The sequence below is a fragment of the Alosa alosa genome, chromosome 12 (genome assembly GCF_017589495.1).
Source record: "Alosa alosa isolate M-15738 ecotype Scorff River chromosome 12, AALO_Geno_1.1, whole genome shotgun sequence".
In the NCBI taxonomy this organism is placed as follows: Eukaryota; Metazoa; Chordata; class Actinopteri; order Clupeiformes; family Clupeidae; genus Alosa; species Alosa alosa.
The window spans coordinates 22,799,924-22,825,017 of record NC_063200.1 but is presented as its reverse complement, the minus strand read 5'-3'; the positions used below and the strand labels follow the sequence as shown (position 1 = coordinate 22,825,017).

General features: G+C 43.4%; 2 protein-coding genes and 1 non-coding gene across 9 annotated transcripts; all 3 read right to left on the bottom strand.

Moving 5' to 3' along the window:
- Positions 1-5,027: 5,027 nt before the first annotated feature.
- Positions 5,028-14,155, bottom strand: c12h2orf42 (chromosome 12 C2orf42 homolog). Of its 6 annotated transcripts, none has more exons than XM_048259758.1 (9): positions 14,053-14,155; positions 12,350-13,571; positions 12,090-12,203; positions 10,173-10,277; positions 9,746-9,853; positions 7,783-7,890; positions 7,495-7,595; positions 6,923-7,085; positions 5,028-6,511 (listed from the first exon to the last, which is right to left on the bottom strand). In XM_048259758.1, the coding sequence occupies exons 2-9, from the start codon at positions 13,542-13,544 to the stop codon at positions 6,372-6,374; spliced, it is 2,034 nt and encodes a 677-aa protein (XP_048115715.1). In that variant the 5' UTR covers positions 13,545-13,571; positions 14,053-14,155; the 3' UTR covers positions 5,028-6,371. The 6 variants fall into 6 exon arrangements, 5 of the variants coding, with proteins under 5 accessions (XP_048115715.1, XP_048115716.1, XP_048115717.1 ...); XM_048259759.1 differs by having other exon boundaries at positions 9,746-9,850; XR_007195345.1 differs by having other exon boundaries at positions 6,397-6,511; positions 6,923-7,170.
- A 1,984-nt stretch (positions 14,156-16,139) lies between these two features.
- tia1 (TIA1 cytotoxic granule-associated RNA binding protein) lies at positions 16,140-23,732 on the bottom strand. Of its 2 annotated transcripts, none has more exons than XM_048259403.1 (12): positions 23,494-23,732; positions 21,753-21,849; positions 21,326-21,424; positions 19,943-19,997; positions 19,228-19,315; positions 19,010-19,085; positions 18,635-18,743; positions 18,321-18,416; positions 18,054-18,138; positions 17,617-17,755; positions 17,213-17,361; positions 16,140-16,306 (listed from the first exon to the last, which is right to left on the bottom strand). In XM_048259403.1, the coding sequence occupies exons 1-12, from the start codon at positions 23,520-23,522 to the stop codon at positions 16,168-16,170; spliced, it is 1,161 nt and encodes a 386-aa protein (XP_048115360.1). In that variant the 5' UTR covers positions 23,523-23,732; the 3' UTR covers positions 16,140-16,167. The 2 variants fall into 2 exon arrangements, with proteins under 2 accessions (XP_048115360.1, XP_048115362.1); XM_048259405.1 differs by lacking the exon at positions 23,494-23,732 and adding an exon at positions 22,317-22,440.
- Positions 23,733-23,992: 260 nt separating this feature from the next.
- On the bottom strand, positions 23,993-24,063 carry trnag-ccc. The gene has a single exon. It is a non-coding gene; the product is annotated as a tRNA-Gly (tRNA).
- Between the last annotated feature and the right edge of the window lie 1,031 nt (positions 24,064-25,094).

Below are 25,094 nucleotides of genomic sequence, written 5' to 3'. Positions count from 1 at the left end.
CAAAAAGAGTGTTGAGTGTGTGTAAAAGAGTGTGTGTGTGTGTGTATGTGTGTGTACGTGCATGCATGTGTTTATGCAGACGCAATTATGTATGTGTTTAACCTCTTGCCCGGCATGACGATTAACCACCGCGGGCTAACTGACATAATTTCCAGGAAGAAGCTCTCACTCCAAATTAAATTCTGATCGGTGACACTTTAATGCTATTAGAAAATGAACCTTGCTGAATGGAACACGGCAAGACAGGGCTTCGTAAGTGGCTACAAGTAATGACAGCCTACACAAGTGTCGGTTTATATGTGAAGCTATAGTTGGAGGCTTTATTTTCATCGAATGCCATCAACGGCGTCATATCTATTTGGTAATTAACAAAGAAGTGAGAGAATGGAACGGTGGATAAGTGGAAGGGAAAGATTAATTGATTTAATATGAGGGAAATGAGATGGCAGCTGCTTTGCCGTTTAATGATTTAATTCATTAGAAGTGTTGTGTAAGGTCTGTGTACAGAGTGGACTACGGAATAAAGGCAAACAACACAAGCCTGTTCTTCAGCTCTCTGCCCATACATACTCTTTAGTGCTGAGTGCCATTAATGCCTGGGGGTATGCAGCTAATGTAAATGCACAGAACAGGAGGAAATAAAGCAATGCAAGGCCAGTTTATTTATATACTGCAGTTCATACGCACTAGTGGGATTTCAAAGTGCTTTATAAAAGAACAAAGAAAAAGGTAAAGTGCTTTAACATATGAGACTAATGCACTAATGTAGATAGATAGATAATGTAGAAATAAAAGATTCAAAACAAAGAATATATCAAATCAGTTAAGGATAGTCCAGTTGTCATCTGTGAGGAAAAGACACGAAGGCAAAACCAATAACAGTTTATTGGGCAATAAACAGAAAACACACACAGGAACAAAGGACAGCCATGGTAGCCTGTTTCGCCTCTTTGTTTTGACTCTAAAGCTCTTAGTTGTTTCCCTGTGCGTGCCCCTATGCTTTCTCTCCCTGTCCTCACCTCCTCCTCCCTCATCCTCCTCTTCTCCTCCTCCACTCTTTTCCGCACACGCTCCGTTTTTTAACAAATGAATTATGAGTGTAAACAGAGCCCATGAATCAGGAGCTAACAGGAGGATGCGGCACGGCGCAGGGCCATGCATCAAAAGAGATGAGCCTGGAGAGAGAGAGAGAGAGAGAGAGAGAAATGGAAAAAGAGAAATAATGAATGGAGTGAGGGTGTGGAGGGAGGTGGAGGTGGTGTGCAGGACGTATTGCATAGGCAGCAGAAGCAGCTTAGGGTAAACATGAATGTATTGTCTGCCATCATTTGCATGCGCAAGTGAGGCTGAAGTAAATTTTATTAATGGCGCGGTGCATTGGTGAAGCGTGTAGGTATATTCGTCATGTCACTCCAGCTAATTGAATTGCAACTGAATTACAATGAGGCGTGATTCGATAAGCTCGCTCTAATATGGTCTGCGAAGACAGGTCTGCATCCCGCGCTTCTCAAGGCAGTATGTCAACCCTGGCAAGCCAATCAGTTGTCCTTAAACAAACTTACTGTATAAAAAATCGATTGAGCCTCGTCAGGGCTGTCAGATTTCCAACCCCCCACCCCCCTCCACCCCCTTCCTTCTTGCCCCAAGTTGACTAACTGTCTGGGGCCTGATTCATGCACTAATCATATCACGTATGAGCACTAATCGATTCCACAATGCTTGATTGCAGCTTGTGATGAATGAAAACCTATTCGTATCAGATTGGACTGGAGTCTAGCCATTCATCCCCGTCCTGGTCGGGTTCCTCCACTGACGGAAGGCAACCGAAGGGCGAAGGAAGCTAAGGAACGGGCCGCTAGCAGTGTGGCGGGGCAGGTTGTTGCGCTTCCCAGGCGTGGCATAATTTGATGTAACCAGAAAGGATGTGAACAAAGGCTGAGGTGGGTGGGTGGGAGGCAGCCATCCAGTGCGTAATGGCCATTGACAATTCATTTCGGAGGCAATCCATTCGCCTGTCTGTCCCAGGCTTCCCCCAGTGGCACGGAGACGGGATAAATCATCGTGCCATTGTAAATCATGCATGTATGTGGGCATATGTGCGTGGGATATGCAGGTGTGCATGTGTGTGTGTGCATGTTTGTGTGTGTGTGTGTGTGTGTGTGTGTGTGTGTGTGTGTGTGTGTGTGTGTGTGAAGAGGAACAGACAAATTAACAAAGGTGAGAGAAAGAGAGAGTGAAAGAGAGGGAAAGAGAAAGAGACAGAGAGAGAAAGAGCGAGAGAGGGGGAGGTTAAATTGAACCTGATGGAGGAGTGTAAACATCAGTAATGGAGGCCATGTCTCAACTCGGCTCCAGTTCCTCCGCTCCTGCTGGCAGCGCTGGGCTGAGTGTTACTCCTCGCACCAGACGCTTCGTCACAAGCCAGGGTGCGGAAATTCACACACCATAACACTCCACCAGTCAACGGAGGATGTGACACAATAACACTTCCTGTTGGCCTAATACTCCACACACCTCAGCAGCTAAACAAATGCAGCAGCAACGATAAGGTTCTAAGTGGCATAAGGCTCGTAAAATGTGCCACAACACAACAGTGTCACACAACACAGTCCTGACATAATCACACACAAATCTGAGACATGCTCTCAGTCCTAAAAGACTTTTGGGCCCCTACCTCAAAGTTTGGCGCCTACATTTGATAGTGGCTATTTTTTGATTTCCCCTTTGGGAGACCAAACAAAGACGTTTTTTTAGCCTCTCAACCCACACCGTTGAGGGAGAAAACACTGCTATATTCTCCTGGGTCGGCCATGTGTGTCAGTGCGAGCACACGGCCGCTGACCCAGACTCGGGCGTGTTCCTTGTCAGGGCCTTTCTTAAGTTTGTCAACAGTTGCCATGGCAGTGTTAACATGATCTGTCAGCCCTTGTTCCGATGGGCACATTGGCAAGCGAATGGAATTGGCGCACCGCCTCTGTGTGTGTGTGTGTGTGTGGAAAGAATGGTGGCCTTTCATGCTAAGGGAAAAGCTCCATAGAGGCGATTAAGGTAGTCCTTCAGTGTCTTTCAGAATTGGCTACAAAACTTTCAAATCCACAAAGGAATAAAAACCATTTAAGGTTATAAAAATGGACTGTAGTTATAGTGCAACTCTATCTCTCTCAATTCTACCTTCTCTCCCACTCTGTGTGTGTGTGTGTGTGAGCATGAGTGTTGAAGAGTTGCACATTTCTGTTGGCCCCCATGGTCCCTCTCAGATGGATACACAATTACAGCGAGCTGTCAAAACCAGCAGTCACAGCTCACTATCACCATCATGTCACACTACTGTACACACACACACACACTACACACACACACACACACACACACACACACACACTACACACACACACACAGTAACACCTAACCCATTTTCATCCTCTCTCACACTAAACTCCCCCCTGGCATTTGAAATGTATGCAACCGCACATGTGGCCAGGTCACGTTAGTTGTTCTACCACTGAACAGTTTTCCCTTTCTCTCCATCTGTCTATCACTCCCCCTCTCTCTCTCTCTCTCCCCTCTCTCACTCACTTTCCTCTCAGTCTGGGATCTGCCATTTGAGCTGTCATCGGCTTCTTTCTCACCCACATCCCTCTCTTTCCCAACGCCCTCTTTCATCTCCGTCCAACTTTCAAGCTCGCCTCATGTCAGTCCGACTGTCTGTCTGTCTCTCTCTCTCTCTTCCTCTCTCTCTAATTCACTCTTCCCTATCTCCCTCTCTGTCATAAACCTGTCAAGCGCACGTCCAGGCGCTTTGGGGCTAGGGGTAGATGGGGGGAGTGTGGCTGTACGTCGGTGTCAAAAAATATCCTTTTGGTGTTCTTGAAGCGGATTTGAGCATCTCATTTCGCCTGAGTGACAAAGTACATAAACACATGCACCGTTGAAAGGTGCTGGCAGGTCCCTGCACGCGTCCGCTTCCAGTGAGGGAACGTATCTCGCCTTCCCTCAGAGATGCACACACACACATTAGAACAGAAACACTTTCTGCCAAAGTACATGAACACTATGTTTGAGGCCCCATCACAAAGTACAAAGCTTTGGCACAAAGGACCAAATTGTTTAGAATCCTCTTAAGGCTCCATAAATTGCTTATAATGTATTAATGCCACAATAACTAGCTTTCTCCTGATATAAAGTCTTGTATATACATATAGGTCAGTTGGTGCTAAATTTTACACAAAATATGGTTGCGAAAAAAGGCCATTGTGTTTTTCACACTGTGTGTGTAGGCTGCAGTGTTTTGTGTTTGAGAGTGTTGCTAGCGAACATTTTAGAATGATTTAAAGGGCGTCCCTAATGGGCCTCTCTCGCTCATGACAGACTTCCTGTGAAGAAACAGGCTTTTTCCCGTGCATTTTTCTTCCCCGCTGACAGTGAGAGGTCTGCTTGGCCGGACAGATGAAGAAGGATGTGGTCATTAGAGCTCGGTGATGGATCGCTTCTCCTACCAGCGGGACGAGCCCGCTGCCGCACAGTCATTTTGCATCAGGGCTCGATCCCAAAAGCCCAGCCACAAATACCCAGACAAGACAAATCAACTCCACTTTTATGGAGTAGCCTAATCATTAAAATCTAAGTACAGCCAAATCCATGGGACAAATATCCCACAATGAATATGCAGAATTCACTAAAGATATACTGCATGCCATCCTCTTCCACCATATTTTATTAAAAACAGATGCACGCCCACTCATCTTTGGCTTTACTAACCTCAATGTATATACTGCCTCACTGTATGTCAACATACAGTCAGTACAATGAACACAAAGGCACAAACGGACAAAGCCCTGATCACTCTCACTGACGTGTTGTGGGCTATATATGGCTGGTCTTTCTGCCACTATCATACACCATGTTGTTCTAATGTAGCCTATGCTTGTGAGTCAGGCAAGCTTAAAAAATGCAGGTAACATAGCTATCTACACTCTAATTTAAGAGGTGTTTTACAAATCCATACTGTACATAAGTTTACATTTGTCTACCAGAAATCAGTGAAGTTTTTTATTAAGTCTTTGAGAGAAAGAAAATACCACATTTCAAAAAGTACAATAATTTATTTCAGATTTATATTTGCCACTACTTTTCACATATCAGTAGTTAAGTTGGATCCAAGGCTTCAAGCAATAAAAGTGCCTGTAAAAGTTATCAGACATTTATGAGGACGTCATATATACTGTATATACTGAATTCAGGCACTGTGCCTGAACAATTTTAGCCCCGTGGATCACATGAGAATCCAATCAGCCAATCCAAGTGCCACCCCACCAGACAAGTGAAAGTTGGGCTTGTACGCATTAACGTCTACAAGAATAATTGTTTTCTTAGCCAAAACAAACATTTTACTTTTAGCGGCAAGTTTTTATTGCTATATTTAAGTTCATGCATACATGTACCAGCTGTGTGCATGCAAGATTTCTGATGTAAGTACATCAGTGGCAGATTAATTTAAGTGTTTTTTGTCTGTGCAAGTTTATAGATAATACACATCACTGAGGTCTTTTCATGTTTAGGCTCTTTTCATGTTTATGGGTCACCCTTCTCTGAGTCTTTGCCCCAACTTCACCACTCCAACCTTTTTTATTTCTAGAAACCCCACTGCTGGACTTCAGACATTAAAAATGTTAACTGAGGCTGCCCTCAAGTGAGCAGAGAGGGAACTACAGCTAATGCAGTGTCAGTCAATGTTAACGTTAAGCATTTCTCAGACTGAAAAGTATGTCTTCTGTAAAAGCAGAAGAATTTAATTGGAAATATTGCTATTGTATTGTAAAAGTTAAGGAGATCACAAAACAACCTACATTCGGCTTTCACTTAACAATCGACTTGGCATAATGTATGTTGCGTGTGGTAGGAAAATGTCCATAGACACAAAAAGGCAGAAATGCATATTAGCAAATTCATAGCTGAGGCACGGTACATATAAAACTGAAAAAGGAACCATAAAAGTGTTACATGAACCTGCATGTTTACATTCTGGCAGAAACACTCTTCGTACCCTTCAATTACAAGACAGAGAAGTACATGGAGTCATTTAAGACTGAGAGCTTAAACATGCCGAAGGCAGCATTAATGTGTACAGTTTAAATAAGGTACCATACATTAACTCCGCCCATGTAGATTCCAGTATATTTTAGAGCAAAATACATCCACTCCACCTACACCAGCAGAGGTTCTGGGAAACAACACCCCCGTGTGGTTATGCTTAGCCACTGCAGCTCCACAAATTCCTGCATGCAGTGGTCGAGCTTGTGTGTGAGCCCACATGTGTGTTTATGAGTTTTTGCATGTGTTAGACCAGTGTTCTGTAATGTGGCAATTCACTCTCAGTGCTCCGTGGGGCTAGTGGGCTGGTGACCATACTCGAAGCGAAGCCGCAGTTCACCCACCCTTGAGCGGGGCAGAATATCAGGGATCCACTCGATCACGAAGGGTGTTGGCTCCTTCTGCCCTGGAGAGCAGATGCCTGGGGACAAAAAGAAACTGAGTGACTGTGAGGTCAATCATCCATTTTGATAAAACAATCCACTTATACTGACTGGACTGGATGTTAAAAAATCTAAAGATCTGAGTAAAATCAAACTATTGAAATCTAACATATCAAACACAGGAATATGGACAGTTTATTATGCTTGCACATAATTAACATATCTGGTGATAAGTTTATACCCAGCTTTGTACTATGGTATATCATTACATATGTCATGGCCTATCAAAAAGTCTATATGTTAGAAGGGTTAGCTAGCCAAATTATTGATACAACTGATCTGTGCCTAACATGGATCAATGCAAATGATGACACTATGCTGATGAGCATCTGTTATTTCCCTTATTGCCCTGTTAAAAGTTTGGGTGCCTCTGACATACTGACACTTACCCACTTTGAGAAAGGTGTTCAGCTCGAGGGGTCGGATGGCCTGGGGCCGATCTGTCCGGCCGAACGCCTCTGCCAGGGGTTCGGCGGGCACCTCAGGACAGGTGAAGGGCGAGTAGGAGCCATCGCTGTTTCTCACAAAACTCTGTGTCAGCTTTAAGGGCAGCTAGGAGGAGGATCATTGGCGAGGAACGGGAGAACGATGATTTACATTTTTTGTCCACATCATCAGCGTAGGTGTTCTTCGGTGACTAAATCATGTCAGTTAGCAAACTTACCTCTGGAAAATTGTACTGTTTGATAGTCAACTCAAAGTTACTCTATTATTATATAACAACAAAGATTCTATTATAATGTAATAACAATGTACCTTTAGTTAATTAATGTAATCAGTGTAACATTAAGTATTTATACTGAAAATGTATGCAATATTTAAAGGACTAGCAAGATGGTAAAGATCTCATAATACATAATACATAAATGTGGAATGTATATAAAAGAATTATTAACAGATTGCGTCATAGAGTAGAAAAGCCATATGCAAAGATTAAAACATGGAGATTAAAGATGAGTACCTCAGGTGTATCAAAGATCTGCTTGACATGCATGAGGTTGGTGATGTGCCACGTGTACTTGGAGAACGAGCCCAGAGGAAGGGCATCCTGGCGGACAAATGCTGCAGCCGAGGGAGCAGAACACAAGACTGTTACAACACAGATCAGACACAACATCAAATCAAAACAAGTCCAACTACCATGAACTGAAGCACAACCTTACACTGCAATACCTTGGCTCTGTCATGGCCAACAGATGTTCATGCAGGGGGATAGTACTATCTGGTAATGACTGTGGGAGCCACTCACCGGTGGTGGAGTTGGGGAGTCGCCTCTTTTTACTCCCCAGGGAGAGACGCTGCTGCAGGGCGTTGAAGAAGTTCTGCGGGATGTGGAAAACCAGAGGCTCCGGCTTCCCTAAGACATCCATCACAACACAGCTATACTGTATATATCAATGTGTAACATACAAACGCCAGTAGCACCATAAGCATCAACGCTGTTAGAGTGAATACAGTAATATAACAGCAAACAAAATGTAATAGTGTCGTAACAGTGCAGCAATAATATAATTGGGGGCCAAGCAGCGAAGCTGCGAGGACCTCATTGTGTTTCTACGTTTTCCTATTATTATTATTATATGCAATGGGAGTCTATGGCAGCCCATAGAACCGTATGGTAAAAGTTGGGAAATTTGGCACACTGATCGGGGGGGTCCCATGATTCATGTCACCAAGTTTCATGTTGGCAACTCGAACCCTCTAGCGCCACCAACAGGCCAAAGTTGGACGTGCGTTCATGCACGTAACTTTGACCTGTTGGTCCGATTTTCAAAAGTCAGGTATTGTTGGAATCCTTGGACCAAGCCGAGTTCAACGTCATTTTCCGCCATGATGGATTTTCCGCCATTTTGGATTTCATCAAAAACACTTAAAATGTATCAGGGGTCACATCCTTTCTCTGATTCCCACCAAATTTGACACAGATCATCTTCAGACCAAGCCTCACAAAAGTTATCACTTATTGTCTTCGGAATTATTACCGTTCGCCCGTAAAAGCCAATCAAAATTTGCGGTGAAGCCGCCAAACAGGTGGTGAGCTAATATCTCAGCAACCCTTGCATGTATCAAAACCAAACTTGGTACATTGACTCATGACCCCATCAGGAGGATCCTCAAGAAATTTGGTGACCTTTGACCTCTAGGGGGCGCTGTAATTCACAAACATGCCTTTTGGCTTGTAGCTGCTGCTGTGCTTAGAATTAAATTGTACTAGTGGTGTCTGGTCATACTGTGAAAGGTCCTTAGGTCAACTGAGGGCAACTTGTCACATCAATATAATTTATTCGGCCGCCATATTTGATTTGATCAAAAACACCAACAATTTCAAGACAGGTCACAAATTTCATCTGATCTTCACCAAAATTGGCACAGACCATCTTCAGACCATGCCTTGTCTGTAACAATTGATAGAAGCGTTAAGCCACCACATCCAATGAGGGCAAATTTGTGGTGAAGCCAAAATTGGCCAAACAGACCATGCCTTGTCTGTAACAATTGTGAGCTCATATCTTTGTGGTGAAGCAGGAAGTGAGCAATCTCAGCGTTGCATGTATCAAAACCAAACTTGGTACATGGACTCATGACCCCATCAGGTGAATGCCGAAGAAATTTTGTGACCTTTGACCTCTAGGGTCACTGCAATTAGCAAAAATGCATTTTGCCTTGTAACTTTTGACGTGCTAGACGTGAAACTTGCTTTGACAGCTTATGGCCATACGTCTGATTGCAGCATTGAGCTAACAGCATTTCGTTGCCATGGTTACTCCGGCCTATCTGCTTGGCCCCCTCATTGCTGCTTGCAGCTATATTATATAAAGTGTTTCTTGGTGTTTTATGCCCCCAACATTGTCTTCAAGGCAGCGCTGCCTGGAAGGCACTATGGTTAGGTATGGGTTAAGGTTAGGGTTGGGGTTAGGTTTAGGATTAGGTGCCTTTAAATCAGCGGTGGCAGCACTGCCTGGAAGACAAAGTTGGGGGCATAAAACACCATCGAGCATAACACATTATTGTTGATGTTTACAACATATTAATTGTAGGTGAGTTGATTCCAAACATACTGTATATTGATGATTAATTATTTTCACACAGGCTTTGTAATAATATAGAAGCGGAGTTATTTTGCAGTTCTGTGTAAATACCTACACTAGATATGCATAGTAGTACTTTACTATTATGTAGAGGAGCAGTGGGTACTGCATGTGTGTGTTTACCACCAAACTGGTAGTGCATGGACTGCTGGATCTTCTCATTGACACTGGCTAGCCACTGTTGAAATGGTAGGGAGACATGGGCCTCGTCCACAGGCTGGTTATTCCCTGCTGGGTGGACATCAGTCATATGAATTACACAGACTCATGTATGAGGCAGCAAGAGTTATTTGTGCAATGCTGTGTTGTAGAAAGTAGTAGTAGGCATTGGATGCTATGCAGTAAGGGTAGATGCTAATGTTTTGGTTAGGCACTTGGGGAAATACAGTGAAGGTATGTGACCTAGGAAACCAACTACGGATTACAACAAACCACATAAATTCAGTGGAAATTTAGGAGAAAAGTGATGAAATAGACAAGTAGGAAAAAGAAAACAAATGAAAGAGCTGAGGGCGTGAAAGAAGGATGGGAGAGCCAGAGGCTGGCAGACCTGGGGTCTTGTGCCCAATGGTGAGAGCCTGTCTCCGGCTGCAGGGCTTGCGAGGGCCAAGGGCCGGAGCACTGGCCTCCCTGATAGCCAGAGCGGGACCGGCCACTGAGTGGACCGAGCAGAGAGAGGAGACATAAGAGGGACAGACAGACAGGAAGAGTCAAGACAGGCAGCAGGAAACAATAGAGACTGACATTAGCGCCAGAGAGACAGAGGAGATAAACAGCACAGAAAAAGACAAATGAGAAAAGACAGGAAGGAGAGAGATGGACAGGAGAAGGTAGACAGACAACAATGCTAGACAGACACACCGAAAAAAACATGCAGAGATCAGTGACAGAGACACAATAAGACAGGGACAATCAAGAAAGAGACAAAAATAGTATAGACAAACAGACAAAAAAAAACAGAACATAAGGGCCATTCACACCAGGAACGATAACTATAATGATATCAAGAACCATAACGATAAAGCTGACCAATAATAAGAAAAGTCTCTTTGTGTTGATGAATGTGATCGTTTTTTGCCATTATAGTTATAGTTCTTGGTGTGAACCCTATAGACTGGCCCTATAGACTGGTGAACATCACAGTGGTGTATCAAACTGCTTAACACCATGATAGAAAGCAGCAGCACTACGTAAAAGACTGGAATGGTGTAAATGATTAGCAAAAAAATGCACCACGGCTGTCATCAATAGTCAATACACTGCTATGAATTGCACTGAGGTTTAAATGGGCACTGGTTTAAGTGGTCTCCTTCCAGCCTGTTTTTTGTATTATGATTAGGATTATACAAATAGTGTAGGCTATGTCTGGATATCTATTCATAAAGGAGGTCATAGAGAAAGGCCCTCCAAGAGTAGACAGCTTTTTTTTTACAACACCATGGCGATGCTACCCAACTTCTGGTTCAGGCAATAGTCATCTCACGACTCGACTACTGCAATGCCCTCCTGACAGGTCTCCCAGCCTGCGCCCAGTGAAACCACTTCAGATGATCCAGAATGCGGCGCGGCCTGGTCTACAACCAACCCAAAAGGGCACATGTTACCCGCTGCTCATCCAGCTACACTGGCTACCTATGGCGCCCGCATCAAATTCAAGTCTCTAACGCCTTGCCTACAAAGTAGTCTCCGGTTCTGCTCCCACCTACTTGAATGCCCTCATACAGACTTACACTACCTCCAGACCACTGCGCCCTCTGATCGAATCCACGCCTAGCTCTACCACCGGTGCGCTCAAGCCAATCCAAACTTTTCTCATCTGTTGTTCCTCGTTGGTGGAACACACTGCCAGTTCCTACCAGGGTAGGGACATCCTTTTCCACTTTCAAAAAACTCCTGAAGACCCAGCTCTTTAGAGAACATCTACTCTCATAGCAACACTTACAACAAGTCTTACTGATCCTAGCACTCACCAGCCGTTTAAACTGACAAGTAACTGTTAAAACAGCACTCACCCGGCGACTTTATTCTTACTGTACTCTAATGTTTTTTTTAAACTGTCCTAAAATTGTGAGAATTGTTCTAACACTTACTGTTTACCATGTTGTTAGTCGCTTTGGTTAAAAAAGCGTCAACCAAATGTAATGTAATGTAATGTAATGTAATGTGTATCATGTCTTCAAAGGCTACAGAGTGAGTTTGAAAATTAGCTCACATGGCAGTCCAATGTCTCACTAGCTACTGCCTAGTTGTCTTGTAATTTTTGGATTTATGCTAGGGATATGAAGTTTTAAATGTTCCTGAGGTTTTGTATCTTATCTTTTGTATTTTGTGTAATAGACTATTAAAGCAGTTGTCATTCCAATTTTTTGATTTCTACCATCAGGATGATGGTTTCCCATTATGAGAGGGTCCTCATGTAACCCTGTATCTGTTCATCAGCATGTAACACAAAAGAGAGAAAGATGACCTGTGATTGGCTCCTCTGCTTTCAGTCTCTTTGTTCTGTGTGGCGTGATTGGCTCAGGAAGTGGCTGGGTATCAGAAGCACAGAGCGCTGAGGAGCCAACACTCACCTCCAGCCCTACAACCACACATTTGCACGCACGCCACACACACACACACACACACACACACACACACACACACACTCAAATGTCAGACAACTGCAGAAGGCATTCAAGAACAATTTTAACTAGAACCCATGCATGCTTTAATACCATAGAATACCATTTGAAGTGTAGCTAAGGAAATGGGCGAATTCCACAGCCAGTTTATCATCACTTGCAAAGGCACAGACACAGGCATAGAAGTGCAAGCATTGTGGGGTTCCTTCGGCCAAGAGAGGTGAAATGTCCGCCAACGCTGTCTCTTTATCATCAGAGGAACCCAAACTGCCCAGGCTGTTGACCTTCACCCCTGGGGCTCCTCTGCCCCCCACACCACCACCACCACCACCACCGTGCTGACACGCACACCGAAACACCAGCCCGCTGCTCTCGCCCTTCATCCCAGCACCTCCCACAGTGCAGTGCAGCAGCCCCAGCGCCTGTGTCTCAGTCGCGTGACACTTGACCACCAGCGAGCTCCGCGAGACGCGCTGCACCAGGGGCCCTGGGGTGTCTGTGGCCAGACGCCACAACTCCTGCCGGGTCTGGGCCGGGACGGGCAGTTCTTCCAACACGGAGCTCTTGAGCGGGAGCGGTGTGGCCACCTGGCCCGTGGGACACTCCATGGCCTGCCGAACGTGGCCACAGGGGCTATCAGATGCCTGAGGCGGAGAGGAAGAGGAGGAGGAGGGAGGAGGAGAGCAAGAGGAGGCCACGCCTCGTTGGCCCTGCTGTTGTTGTTGTTGTTGTTGCTGCTGTTGTTGGCGTCGGCAGGCGGGCAGGAAGCAGCGTCCAAGGCTGAGGCGGGTGAGCAATGTGCCGTCGGTGGTGGCAATGGCCGTGTCCGTGAGGGTCAGCTCCACGAAGCCTCGCTGCTCAGGGCCCCGGCCACGCTGTCGCAGCGAGAACACCTGAGGGGCACCCGGAGCAGAGGACGATGACGATCCTCCACTTCCACCGTCCACAAATGCACCATCTCCTCCTCCACCTCCATCTGTCACAATCCTCACTACCTCCGAGCCTCCTCCACCTCCCTTCTTTGCCGACCGCTGAGTTCCAGCCGCTGTGCCGTCCCGGAAGACGGCGCCACAGGCCTTGTTCTTGCAACTGAGGCCCCTGGTGCCATTGTAGATACCACACTGAGGGCACTTGCGGATGCCACGCAGGGTGGGCTTCCCCAGGTTGGACAGGAATGCTGGAGTCTTCATCCGGTCCCTGGGTTTGGCACACAGACCGCCCGAGGAGGAGCTCTGCAGCACAGGAGAAACCACTGTCTGTGCCAGTGGCAAAGCTGCCTCTATTGGATGACCCTCCATCAGTCTATTGTGCAGCCACTGTAACCCCTAAATAATAAGAAATGTTACACTGTCAATAAAAACATACATTGTATGTAAAACATTACATACACATGGACTGAAATGCTCTCAGTTATGTAATGTCATATCGTACATCTGGTGGTCGTGACACCGGAAGAAACTTGTTAAACTATAATTTAGGCTACAGTGTTGCCTGCTGGCCGGTCATACTTGAATGGAAAACAAGTTATTAAAAACGCATCAGCAAGCATTTTTTTTTATTTTCACAAATGTCGTTCTCCATTCCAATTCGACCATATCGCCCGATGGAATTAGTGTTTACTTTTGCCAAAATAAATTATAATTTTCGGTCTAACGTTACGTGCCACATCAGCTATATTTCCCTTTAGTAGCTCGTTAGGTAGCAGATAATAAACGAATACACTTTCAGCTTTATCGGCTCAACCTGGCAATTTAGTTGCGTGCGCCAATAAAAATAAACTCTCATCAGTTGCGCTTATATGCCTACCTTTTCAAAACCTACTGCCGTGACGCTGTATGGTCGAGACTAGCATGAAACAACGGGCTACATTTTCGTCTCAGCCGTCGCCATTGCTCCTTACAAACGAGCCACATGACTGCGGCTGTAACGAGCCTTGTGGTTGGCTGTTCGGCTGATTACGCGAAGCTAGAGGGGCTGACACTCCACTGCTGGGTAAAATGAGGCCTACACCTGTAATATACTTAAATCCATCTTTTATGGCACTTCAGTTGTCTTATGTAAGCTAAATCAACAAGTATAAATATCCAGGTCTAAAATATCTATTACATAACATCAATTTCAAGAATGGCCTACATCTATATCTCCTATAACCTGGAGCATTGACACTACTGTAACAACATGCACACAGTATCCATGCGTGCATGTGTGCAGACTATATGCATATAATGCATAAAAAAACTCAACAGTACAACTTTCTCTGAAAGTGTGTTGGTACGCATCAGCATTTTAATGGGACAAAGCAAGAACACATGATAGTAGCATCAACATTATCCAAAAAAAAAAAAAAACATAAGGTCTGAAAATATCCTTAGGCACTGCCTACTCTCATGACACTCGGTTGGTTAAAATGGAATCAACTCAAAATAAGGCAACACAATGGGTCTCATCCAACTCTAGTTAAAATGACACCTGGAGGACGAAACAGTGCAAAAATATCGATCCTTCCAGGGGTTTTCCCTTTGACACTAACGACTACATTGAAATAAAAAAAATAAAAAATAAAAGTTCTAATTTGATAGTTTATACACAGAATTACTGTAATTCTACATTACTTTTCAGTCTGAATCGTTTGCACTGCATGGCAATGCTGTCACAAGGGCCCTTCCCCAAGTCCCCTTATCAAAAAACTAAAACAAACGAAAACCCCCTGGAAGAATCGCATGATGCACTGTTTCTGTTTGAATGGACTGCATTCAACAGTGGCACTACAGCCGAGCACTAATTTACATAAGTCCGTCCTCCAAGAACCTAACCCAACCGCAAAACAAAAAAAAGAAAAAGCTGCTTCCATAATTAACATCTGAGTTTTCTTTATACAGCATCGGAACAATTGAACAGACGTTGGTTTGGTTATTTACATACAAAACAGTATATTTATAAGCCCTCCATGAAATGAAAGTAAAATGCTGGAAAAGAAAAAAAAGTGGAATGCAAAACAATTTAAAATCCTAGAATTTGTGTAACATTTTTTTTCTCAGTGAAAAGGTAACCAAGAGTAATAGTTATTGTGCAATATTTGTCTGCCGTCAAAGAAAGAAGAGTGGCAGTAATCCCTGCTATTTGTTTTGTTGAGAAATTGAATATCTAATTTAAAAAATACAACAGTTGACATCCGTTTTTTATTCATAGTTTTTTACAAACATAAAAAAACCAATAGGCTCATATTTCACATGATTCCATGATGTCAGCGCCTTTCATGAGATAAAATCGAGTCCCAAAATGAAGGAAAGAAAAAGGCAAAGCTCCATTCATACCAGATCAGCAGTTGAAAATGCTCTAAACTTAAAAAGCAAAATGAAAAAAAAAAAAAAAAAAAAAAAAAAAACTTGCGGCTGTGTAATGTGTTTTATTCGTTTTATAGCACGTTTGTTTGAATTAAAAATGGCATAGTCCTCTGATTTAGTCGTCGGACTCCAGGCCGAAGACTTTGTGTAAGTGTGTGTGTAAGAGTGTGTGTGTTGTGTACATGTCAGTATACATACATGGTTTTGTGTGTATATGGTGTATGTATATTCAAAAAGTGTGTATGTCTAAATCCCATGGCAGGACAACTTTGGGACCCCCATAGACACAAAATGGGGGAACTTTGCTTTGAATCGTCCGCCCACATTTACATGGAAAAAAATATTACAGGTGGAAGGTGTCGAGGAACAGTCAAATGGCAACATGCCGCTCCCCAACATGGACGCCTGGATGACGGGAGACCCTTGAGGAGGGGGCAGGGGTCTTCTTTTAACCCCCCCCACCACCCATCCCGAGGCCACAGCGGAGGTGTCTGAAGTTGTAGACACCACCCCACCTCCCCTTAATCCCACACCCACCCACCCGCCCGCCCCCCGTCGCTCAGTTGGTTCAGTCCGATCAGTGTGTGTGGTAGCCAGCCGTGCCCATGCCGGACTGGTTGGCGAGCATTGTTCCGTTGACTCCCTGTGTTGGTTCCACCATGGCCCCGTTGCTGATGGCTCCGACCCCCGTCCAGCCAGCCCCGGCCTGTAAATGACTGCAAAACACAATGACAAGGAGTGAGCATGGGGTGCACGGTCCTGTCCTGTTAAGCTACACAATGAGCTCGACATATGTCTATACTTCTTTCAAATACCAGTCATAAGATCAAGCCTGGAACACCTTTTGAAGATGTTCCAGAAACCAGACTTCCACGTAACTTGTAAGATTTACTGATCGGTAAGTCTCTTATAAAAAGTGCTCTCTATAGTTCTCTTGATACATAGAGATCTTCATTGATCCCAAAGGGGAAATTCAAGATTCTTGTTGCTGCATGGACACTTAAGCAAAATAGTGCCATTTACAGCAATAGAAATCCTAGGGGTGCAACAAAAAATTGCGTAAAATAAACCTAGAAGAATTAAATAATATTTTGTAAAACATTTGTTAAAATTTTTACCAGAGATATGCCATGGTGCAACACCAAAGTTCGTAGTCATTTTTTTAAAATCGCAGTATGATGGTGCATTGTTACACCCCTAAAAAAAAACAGTGTAACGTCAAAACAGCTTCAGTCACTTAATGTACCCACTGGGACGGGCTGATTTTCAACTAGCCTTACGGGAGTTATTTTGGCTGACTGACTTGTTTGTTTATTTACAGCTGCTCCTTTTGAAATTTCACATCCAGGCCGGCCCTTAAATGGAAATAGTTGGGCATGACTCATACCATTCTTCCTGTACGGTCTATTTCAAACGTGCTCTTAAAAAAAACACACGACATTGATCACCTACAGGGGGACTTATTCCTGTGACTTTGGTCACAGTCTAATAAATGTGTGACAGGATAAAGGTTGACCTAGATAGAGGATAAAGGTTGACCTAGACTTAGACTAGAACTTTCAATTTCAATGCAATGGAGGAAGAGAAGCAGGTGTGGGGCTCTAGCAGGAAGTGTCACTCACTTGAAGCCCTGCTGGTTCCATGCCTGGCCATAGACGCCGTAGGCGGGTACCTGCCAGCTGTTGGGCACGTACTGGCCGATCTGCTGGGTGTTGCCGTACCACTGGCCCCACTGCCCATAGGGCTGGGCAGCAAAGCCTAGTTTGTTCTGCTGCAGAGGAGAAATTTCACACAGAAAATGACATCAACCAAATGTTGCAAGTGAGTAATGCGTAGACAAACACAAACACCTAAGCCAACACCATACACTGAATACACTCTTACATGCATCTACTGCTTGTTTTAACAACAATGAATGTGTTTTATCTGTAATAATGGCTCAATTAAACACAATTCCCTGCATCAATTTCTGCACACAACTACTGTTTATTGGTGATTTCACAAGATTATAGTCATTGTGACTTACCTGAGGCATCTGTACCTGCTGCATGGGACTGACCATCTCTGTGGTCTCTTTGCCCCAATAACACTTGACCACATGGCCCTCTATGGAGGTGCCATTGACAGAGACAATGGCGTGGGCTGCACCCTCGTGTGAGTTAAACCTGTGAGACCACATGAGATGCTCAGGTATAGGTGGACCAGCTAGACAATAAGTATTGTCACCAATGTACAGAAGTTCTATCACTAAAAGTAGAAAGCTAGCGCTGGAGAGGGAAAGGGAAAACACAATACATTTAAGTCAATCTTGGTGTAGAGTCTGAGATGTTTCTGTAGCATTCTCTAGTTCTCCCAAGCCTAGCCCGATTATTCACACCCTTCATATATTAGCTGCACAATGAATCTACAGCAGTGAAAGGGTCTTAGAATACACAAGGCAACGCACAACAGTCACTCACTCACCTCACAAAAGAGTAACCTTTGTCTGGAAACACGCGGATTTCCATGATTTGGCCGAAGGGAGAGAACGTCTGTCGCATCAATTGCTCTAGAAGACAACATTCAATTCAGTTTTATTTTTATAGCACCATCATATAACAATGGCTCTCAAGGCACTTTACAGAGCTCACCTTGAACTTAATCCCCAATGATTAAAATAAGAATGAGGGGAACCTGATCAACTAGGCCTAGTTCTTTAAAGGTTCTAAGAGGAATTGTAGGTGTGCTCACCAGTCAGGCCTGTGGTGACTCCTCCACAGTAGACAGTGCAGTTACTAGGGCTGGACTGGTTGACCACTTCCTCAAAAGACAGATGCTTGGTATTCGCTGTGGTTGACATAGAAACAAATACACTACTACTTAGTACATACCTCAATTATTGACAACACTAACTGATCCTAGTCCTGGACGAAAAGCGAACTTCAATGGCGATATCCATTGAGAAAAAGCTTTTTGTCTAAGACTAGGTTCAATACATATATGGGAAAACAGCTCTATGAATATATAAATGATGAAAGTTCAGAGATCAATCATCAGGGACTTACTCTCGTAGGTGGCTTTGGGTGCAGGGGGCTTTCTCGTGGCCCAGTTGGTTCTGATCTGCCGCCCACCCAGCCATTGGCCGCCCATCTGTTGGATGGCATTTTCTGCGTCCTGTACAGGGAAATATATACATATGCCTCACACAGATGCAAAACACACAACAAAGACGACTCTTCATAACCATATGCCTTTTGGTAGTAACTGCCCTTCCTATGCCCTATAACTGTTTACATCTGTGGGAAAATCTCACACTGAGACATAATTTCCCTTTCCGTTCAGAGTAAATGTGGACTCAACTGTCTCTCTGGATTGCCAGGAACTGAATTAAGCCTCAAACCAGACACAGACATGGGCCGAATCGACCCCGGGCCACTCACCCATTTGTTGTAGAAGGACACAAAGCCGTAGCCCTTAGACTTCCCTGTGGCCATGTCTTTCACCACACGAGCATCACTGTGCAGAAATCCCACACAAAAGACCATTAGACACACAACAAAGAACAAGAGCAATTCCCCTGAATGCTAGCATAGGGGACCATTCAGACACTGATTTAGATTTTTATCTCTCTTAATCATCCGGTTCCGGCAGCACTTACGATATCCTCCCGAAGGGTGCAAAGGCAGCTTTGATGTCATCGGTGGTGATTTCTGGACTGAGGTCTCCCACAAAGACATGGAAGTGGTCTGCATAAAAACAAAGCACAGATGCATTAAGCCTTGGCCTTCAGCTGTCTACCAGCATGCACACACCCAAGACCACTTTATAACCTATATTAACAACCTAAGCTGCTAATGTACACTCAATTTATCTACATGTTCATGTTCTTAGCAGACACTTCTGTCCAAAGCAATTTAAAATGACATTAACAGTTTATTTTAGGCATATGAGCTAAATTAAGCATCCATCTATCTCTCTCTATCTGTGGATAACATTTACGAGACCACTGCACATTTGTCTGATGTCATCCTACGGTTGCTGAGTGACATTCGAATGAGTTGATGGTCATATTCAAATTTATAGTGGTCTCTTCATTTTAAATATGACCATCAACTCATTCGAATTCAGACAAATGTGCAGTGGTCTCGTAAATGTTAGCCATAGATAGATTTTTTTCCAGAGCTCTGTTTGTGTGGGGTTTTTTTGTATTTAATTCACACACACACACACCAATAGACTAAATAGTGATTAACAGAATACATGATATAGACTTCTTAACACATTGTAACCCTAAAAACAGTTATCCAAAATTGAGAGACTACACCTCAATTTCATACACGGTAAAATGGCTGGATGTGCATGGAAGTACTTACTGCTTGTGTCTTTTTTCTGGCTGCTAGGTGTGGTGGCCCAGTTGACCTTGACCTCCTACAGGGAGGGAAACAGACAAAGAGAGACACCTGCAGGTGAAAAAACTCCATCTGAGTCAGAACGGCACCTACTCTACATGGCCCCCTCAAGAGGGGCCCCCCTACCAGCCTACCAACGTGTCTAAGTAGTGTTATGATCAATGAAAGACAAAGAGAAAGAACACAGTGACCCAATCTCCACAGAATGCAGTCTATATCCTTGCAGGGACTTAACGGTTTGAATCTTCGAATTGGAGAGGAATTACAAATATGTATCTTGATATCGGAGAAAACAAAGGAGGTCCAAATAAGGGACTTACAAAACAAGTGAAATTACCAACTTGTATTAGTCCTCAATTGGTCCTTCAACACCTGTTGAGGATAAAATATTTTAAACTGAATACACTTGTGGAACACTAGAATGCCTGCTTCAATGTAGCCTAAAGTATTTGGACTACTGGAGGAGGCAAGGCCAACACGTATTGGAGAGCAGCCATGGCAAAGTTTGCCACCATGTTATAAAAAGGTTCTGCTTATAAAAATAGTGCACACAGGCTGCATTGCTAGATCTTCAGGCACTGTGCCAATGCCCAAGTTATCCACTCCAGCCTTTGAACATAGAGGTAAAACAGGGTTAAGCTGATCTAAAGCTAGCTTTCTTCATCATGAAGATCCATAGATGTTTCATCTCAGTTCACTTCATCAATGGAGATGGTCTGTTATTTTAAGACACACCTTGACCTTCATAGATGACACTTTTTTTCCCCATCCATATTTCTTGATGAAATGCAGAAATCATTGTCAAATCTTCTTATATTTAGTCTGTCTTCTTGTTTTGGATTTTCATCTAAGCAATATTTGAGAACAGCAAAATCCAAATATACTTTAATGAAAATGTAATTTGCTTATAACAGGCACAGGATTACCACATTCTTCCAAGAGAGCAATTACAGCTAAGGCCTTCCAACTACAAAGTATAAATCTAGAATTACTAGAGAACCCATAATGGAAAACAAAGTTGACAAACCTGTTCAACCTGAATTAAGAAGACTATTCAATCCTCAACTTGCACACTTCCCTGACAGGTCTCACATGCCAAAAGAAATCAAAGCAATTGCCTTTCCTACCGAAACATCAAAGACAAATTATATTTTACAACAGGAACTAACCTAAAGATCATAAATGCTAAAAATGTAATATGTCCGAAATGTCACTAAAAGAGGTTCTAAAACATTGAAATGATGAATATGAACGTAATTAACACTTATGCTGATGACGACCCCCAAAACTTCCCAGCCCAGCCCATCCAAACCCAACCCAACTCACCCTGTAGATACGATAGCTTACCTTACCCATTATTTTACGTCCATTCATTGCGGCCAGTGAGGCAGCAGCATGCCTATGCTCGTAGAACTCCACAAAGCAGTATGGGTCATTACCTGCCGTCTAAGGGGAGAGGACAGGTATTAATGGCAAACAACAATCTCCAATTGTAACTTGCCATTATATTAAGGCACAGTAATTGTAGAGAAACTGCCATGTCTGGTCAATTCACAACCAACATGTACCATATCTTATGCTTGAACAAAGGATAAACCAAATCAGTGGGGGAGAAAATACAGTAACCAACAATAGGAGCTAACAAATGTCTTAAATAACTCTCAAATGTCTTTAATAAATCTTGTGTGCACATCCAATGCTTTTGATTAGGGAAAGGGTACTGATTATTACTGTGTAATGAGTAGATTTCTGTAAGGCCAGGAGGTTGACTCACATCAACAATCATTTTACAGCTCTTGCAGGGTCCTATCTGCCCGAAGAGTTGCATGATCAGCGCCTCTGTCACGTCGCGAGACAGGTTTCCAACATACCTGAAAGACAGAACGGAGGAGTGAATGTGATATACCAGAAAGAGTCATCGATATAGCATCCTGGTCAATTCATCTGGCTACAGACGAAATGAACGGTCACAACTGAAAAATTAAGAGGGGGAGCGAGAGTAAAGGCCAGTGGCAGTATCGAAATGTACACTGTAGCGTTTTGGCGCTATTCAACAACTAGCAGAGCAATGTTGGGTAACAGAGGAAAGACAAAGATCCAGTCCACAACATGGCTCTCGTGATACTGACGTTCTTTACCACTGCAGAACAGTAAAGTTTGCCTTCTTTTTCCCGTTTAGGTTGTCTCTGCCTCTGGTAGTTAGCTAAGCGTCCATGTTATCAACACCATTTAACTAAGTTAACAGTTACTCAGTGATAATCAGCATTTGGTTAGCTAACATTTGGTTATTGGGCGATATCTTCCATTAACTACAAGCCCATTATATCGAACCTCTTACCAGACTAGTTTTGACTCCGCTGTACCATTTGAACTGCAACTATTCTACGACAATAGAAGGGAGAGTCCAGGCCACTCGTTCCACTGTATTTCCTGATCGTATGTTAGCAAGCCACCTTTCTTTCTCTTTACCTGGAATCCCCCCCACCGTCATACATACACATGGGCATACATTGTTTAAGTTAACCTGAGCAAGGTAACGTTTACCTAACGGATCATTCACGATGACATCTCACCACCAACAAAGTAATGTTACGATTACGACAATCAATATAGAGGCGAGCTAACGTGAGTGATAACGTTACTGTTCATGTTAACTTAACATCTGAATGCAGCATCGACATGATATAAATAATCCTTGGCATACAACGAATGTTAACTGAAACAAATAACACCTGCATCGCAACGTTTAGGTAATATTTAAGTTCTGATATCCAAATATGATGTTAGGTAAGACGTAAAATTAATATCAAATTCGTTTTAGTAACATTACTTGCACCGCTCGCAAACAAATAGCTAATATGAATGCTAACGTTAGCTAGCTGGTTCAATCATCACTGCAGGTCCTGACGGTGGAGCTTGGTCTGGCATTCGTGGCCTCAGACATTAGCTAGCTTCAAAGCGACATCAACCGCCGCTAGTTCACTGGTTTTATTCTTCTCGATAGTTACCATTTAACATCAATGCAAAAACACGTGGACCGACAGGGGTGTAAAAATAAGTGTCTGCCTCTTTCGTTAATGATCACTGTATTTTCACTTAGCCATATACACATGCATAACAAATAATCTACTGGCAAAGAGAGACTGCTTTTGTCTCTAAACAGAAAAACGGACACGTCTGACATAATGCTAAGTGGCCTTTATAGCTAGCTAGCATAGCTAACGTTAACATTAGCCTGCCATTTAGCTACTTATCGCTACTATGCTAACCTTGCCCAGCTATGAAGCTCTAACGTTAACGTTATCATCCTTCGTGCCTACCGCTACATTATCGTTACACAAGTGCTAACAAGTATACATTACTCTACACATTGAGCAGAGTGGCATGACTCAGGTACTTTATACTGAACACGATACATACAACATTAACCATTTATGAATCTTTGCAAGCTTACTTGGCAAGCTAGCCTTAACGTTAGGTAAATTCTGGCTAGAGTTAATGGCATTCATACGTACAAAGTCTTGGGCTGTTCGTCGTCCATCATATTTTCCGATCGAATGAAAGATCGAACCCTGAGAGAAATTCAACGTGTCAGTTTCTATGACAGTCTCTGGTTATTCGCCAGTTCTTTCCTTCATAAAATGTTCTCTTATTCGTCTTCAAATTCATATAATGCGCACAATAACGCTATGCCGCCTCTGTTAACTCCAATTATGAACAATAGAAAGGCGACATAAGATGGCGGCGAAACCGGAGCGGATATAGGTATACGCATGCGCCAAATAATTGAAGGGGGCATGGAGTTGAGCGGAAGTGTTGTCTATGTATCTCGGTGTATCTTTGCTGAGCTTTGACATTTTGGCGGATAGTGATTTGCTGTGATTCCGCATCTTGTCACTTTTTCATCGCTAATTGGTTCGGACTATTATATTCAGATACTATTTGTTTCAGTCACAGAAGACAGACCATTTAGTGAAATTTCAAAGTAAGCTTTCTTTATGGAAAAAAAACTCGTGCGCCGCCCGGGAATCGAACCCGGGTCGCAAGAATGGGAATCTTGCATGATACCACTACACCAGCGGCGCTTGATGTAACTTGGAAATATATTGATTAAATAAATTGTTTGTTTGACTAAATGACTACTACATGTCTTTTATGAAACGTCTACATACATCGTCATGTGTAAAGCTGTTCGTTATACTTTTTCCGACACTCCCGATTATGGAAGGATAAAGATTGTTAACAAGGTCGTACCATGGATTGTAGTTTAAGACCTGCCACTGAGAGGCGCAACTGTACCACTACAACCATCCTTTAACTTAGCCTGGTTTAGTGTAGCCTTGTGAAGGTTGTGATGTTGTAAATAACAGGATTGGAAACGTTTTCATGTTGAATCAGCTTGCTTTCACTTCAGATCACATATGATTCAAAACCACCTATTTCCATATTTTCGGCAATTATCGGGGTCCAAGCAGAAACATTAGGGCCTAGGCTAGACACAGTTGGCAGAAAGGTCCGGAAAGGTTACGCCCCCCAAGTTGGGTAAAGCATGCTAACATCACACAATGGGCAAACTCGCTAAGCTGTTACACTTTATACACACATTTTAAATTCAGATGGGGTTTGAAGGAATTGTGTACTTTCCATTGTATGCTAACAACCTAATTCACCCTCGATTTTCCAGTGTTGACGATAAATTTCTCTGGAAGCTAATATTCGATGGTAGCTTCATTAGTCGTCAGGAACAGGTCATTTAACCGAAACAGGTCATTTAACCATCCAAATGATTTTTAAATGTGTTTATTAAGTTGAAATAGTTGCCAAGTTCCACTTAAAAGCAACACCAAAGATTATTTTGTACCTTAAAATAATGTTTCCAAAATCGTTTCAGTGGTTTATGAACTCAAAACAGGGTGAACGGCACTTCTGCATTCGCTTTGCAGCCCTCTATAACCGCACTCTGCAAGTTTGCCAGATCAAGTAGTGGATCTGTAGTCGAATGAGACATGAGAAACTACAAATTTGACTTGCTTTATGGTAAGCTTTACAATAGCCGAGGTGGAAGTGCTCTGGGTGGAGCGCACTCGGCAGGTACATTGGAAGATGGCTGCGGGCT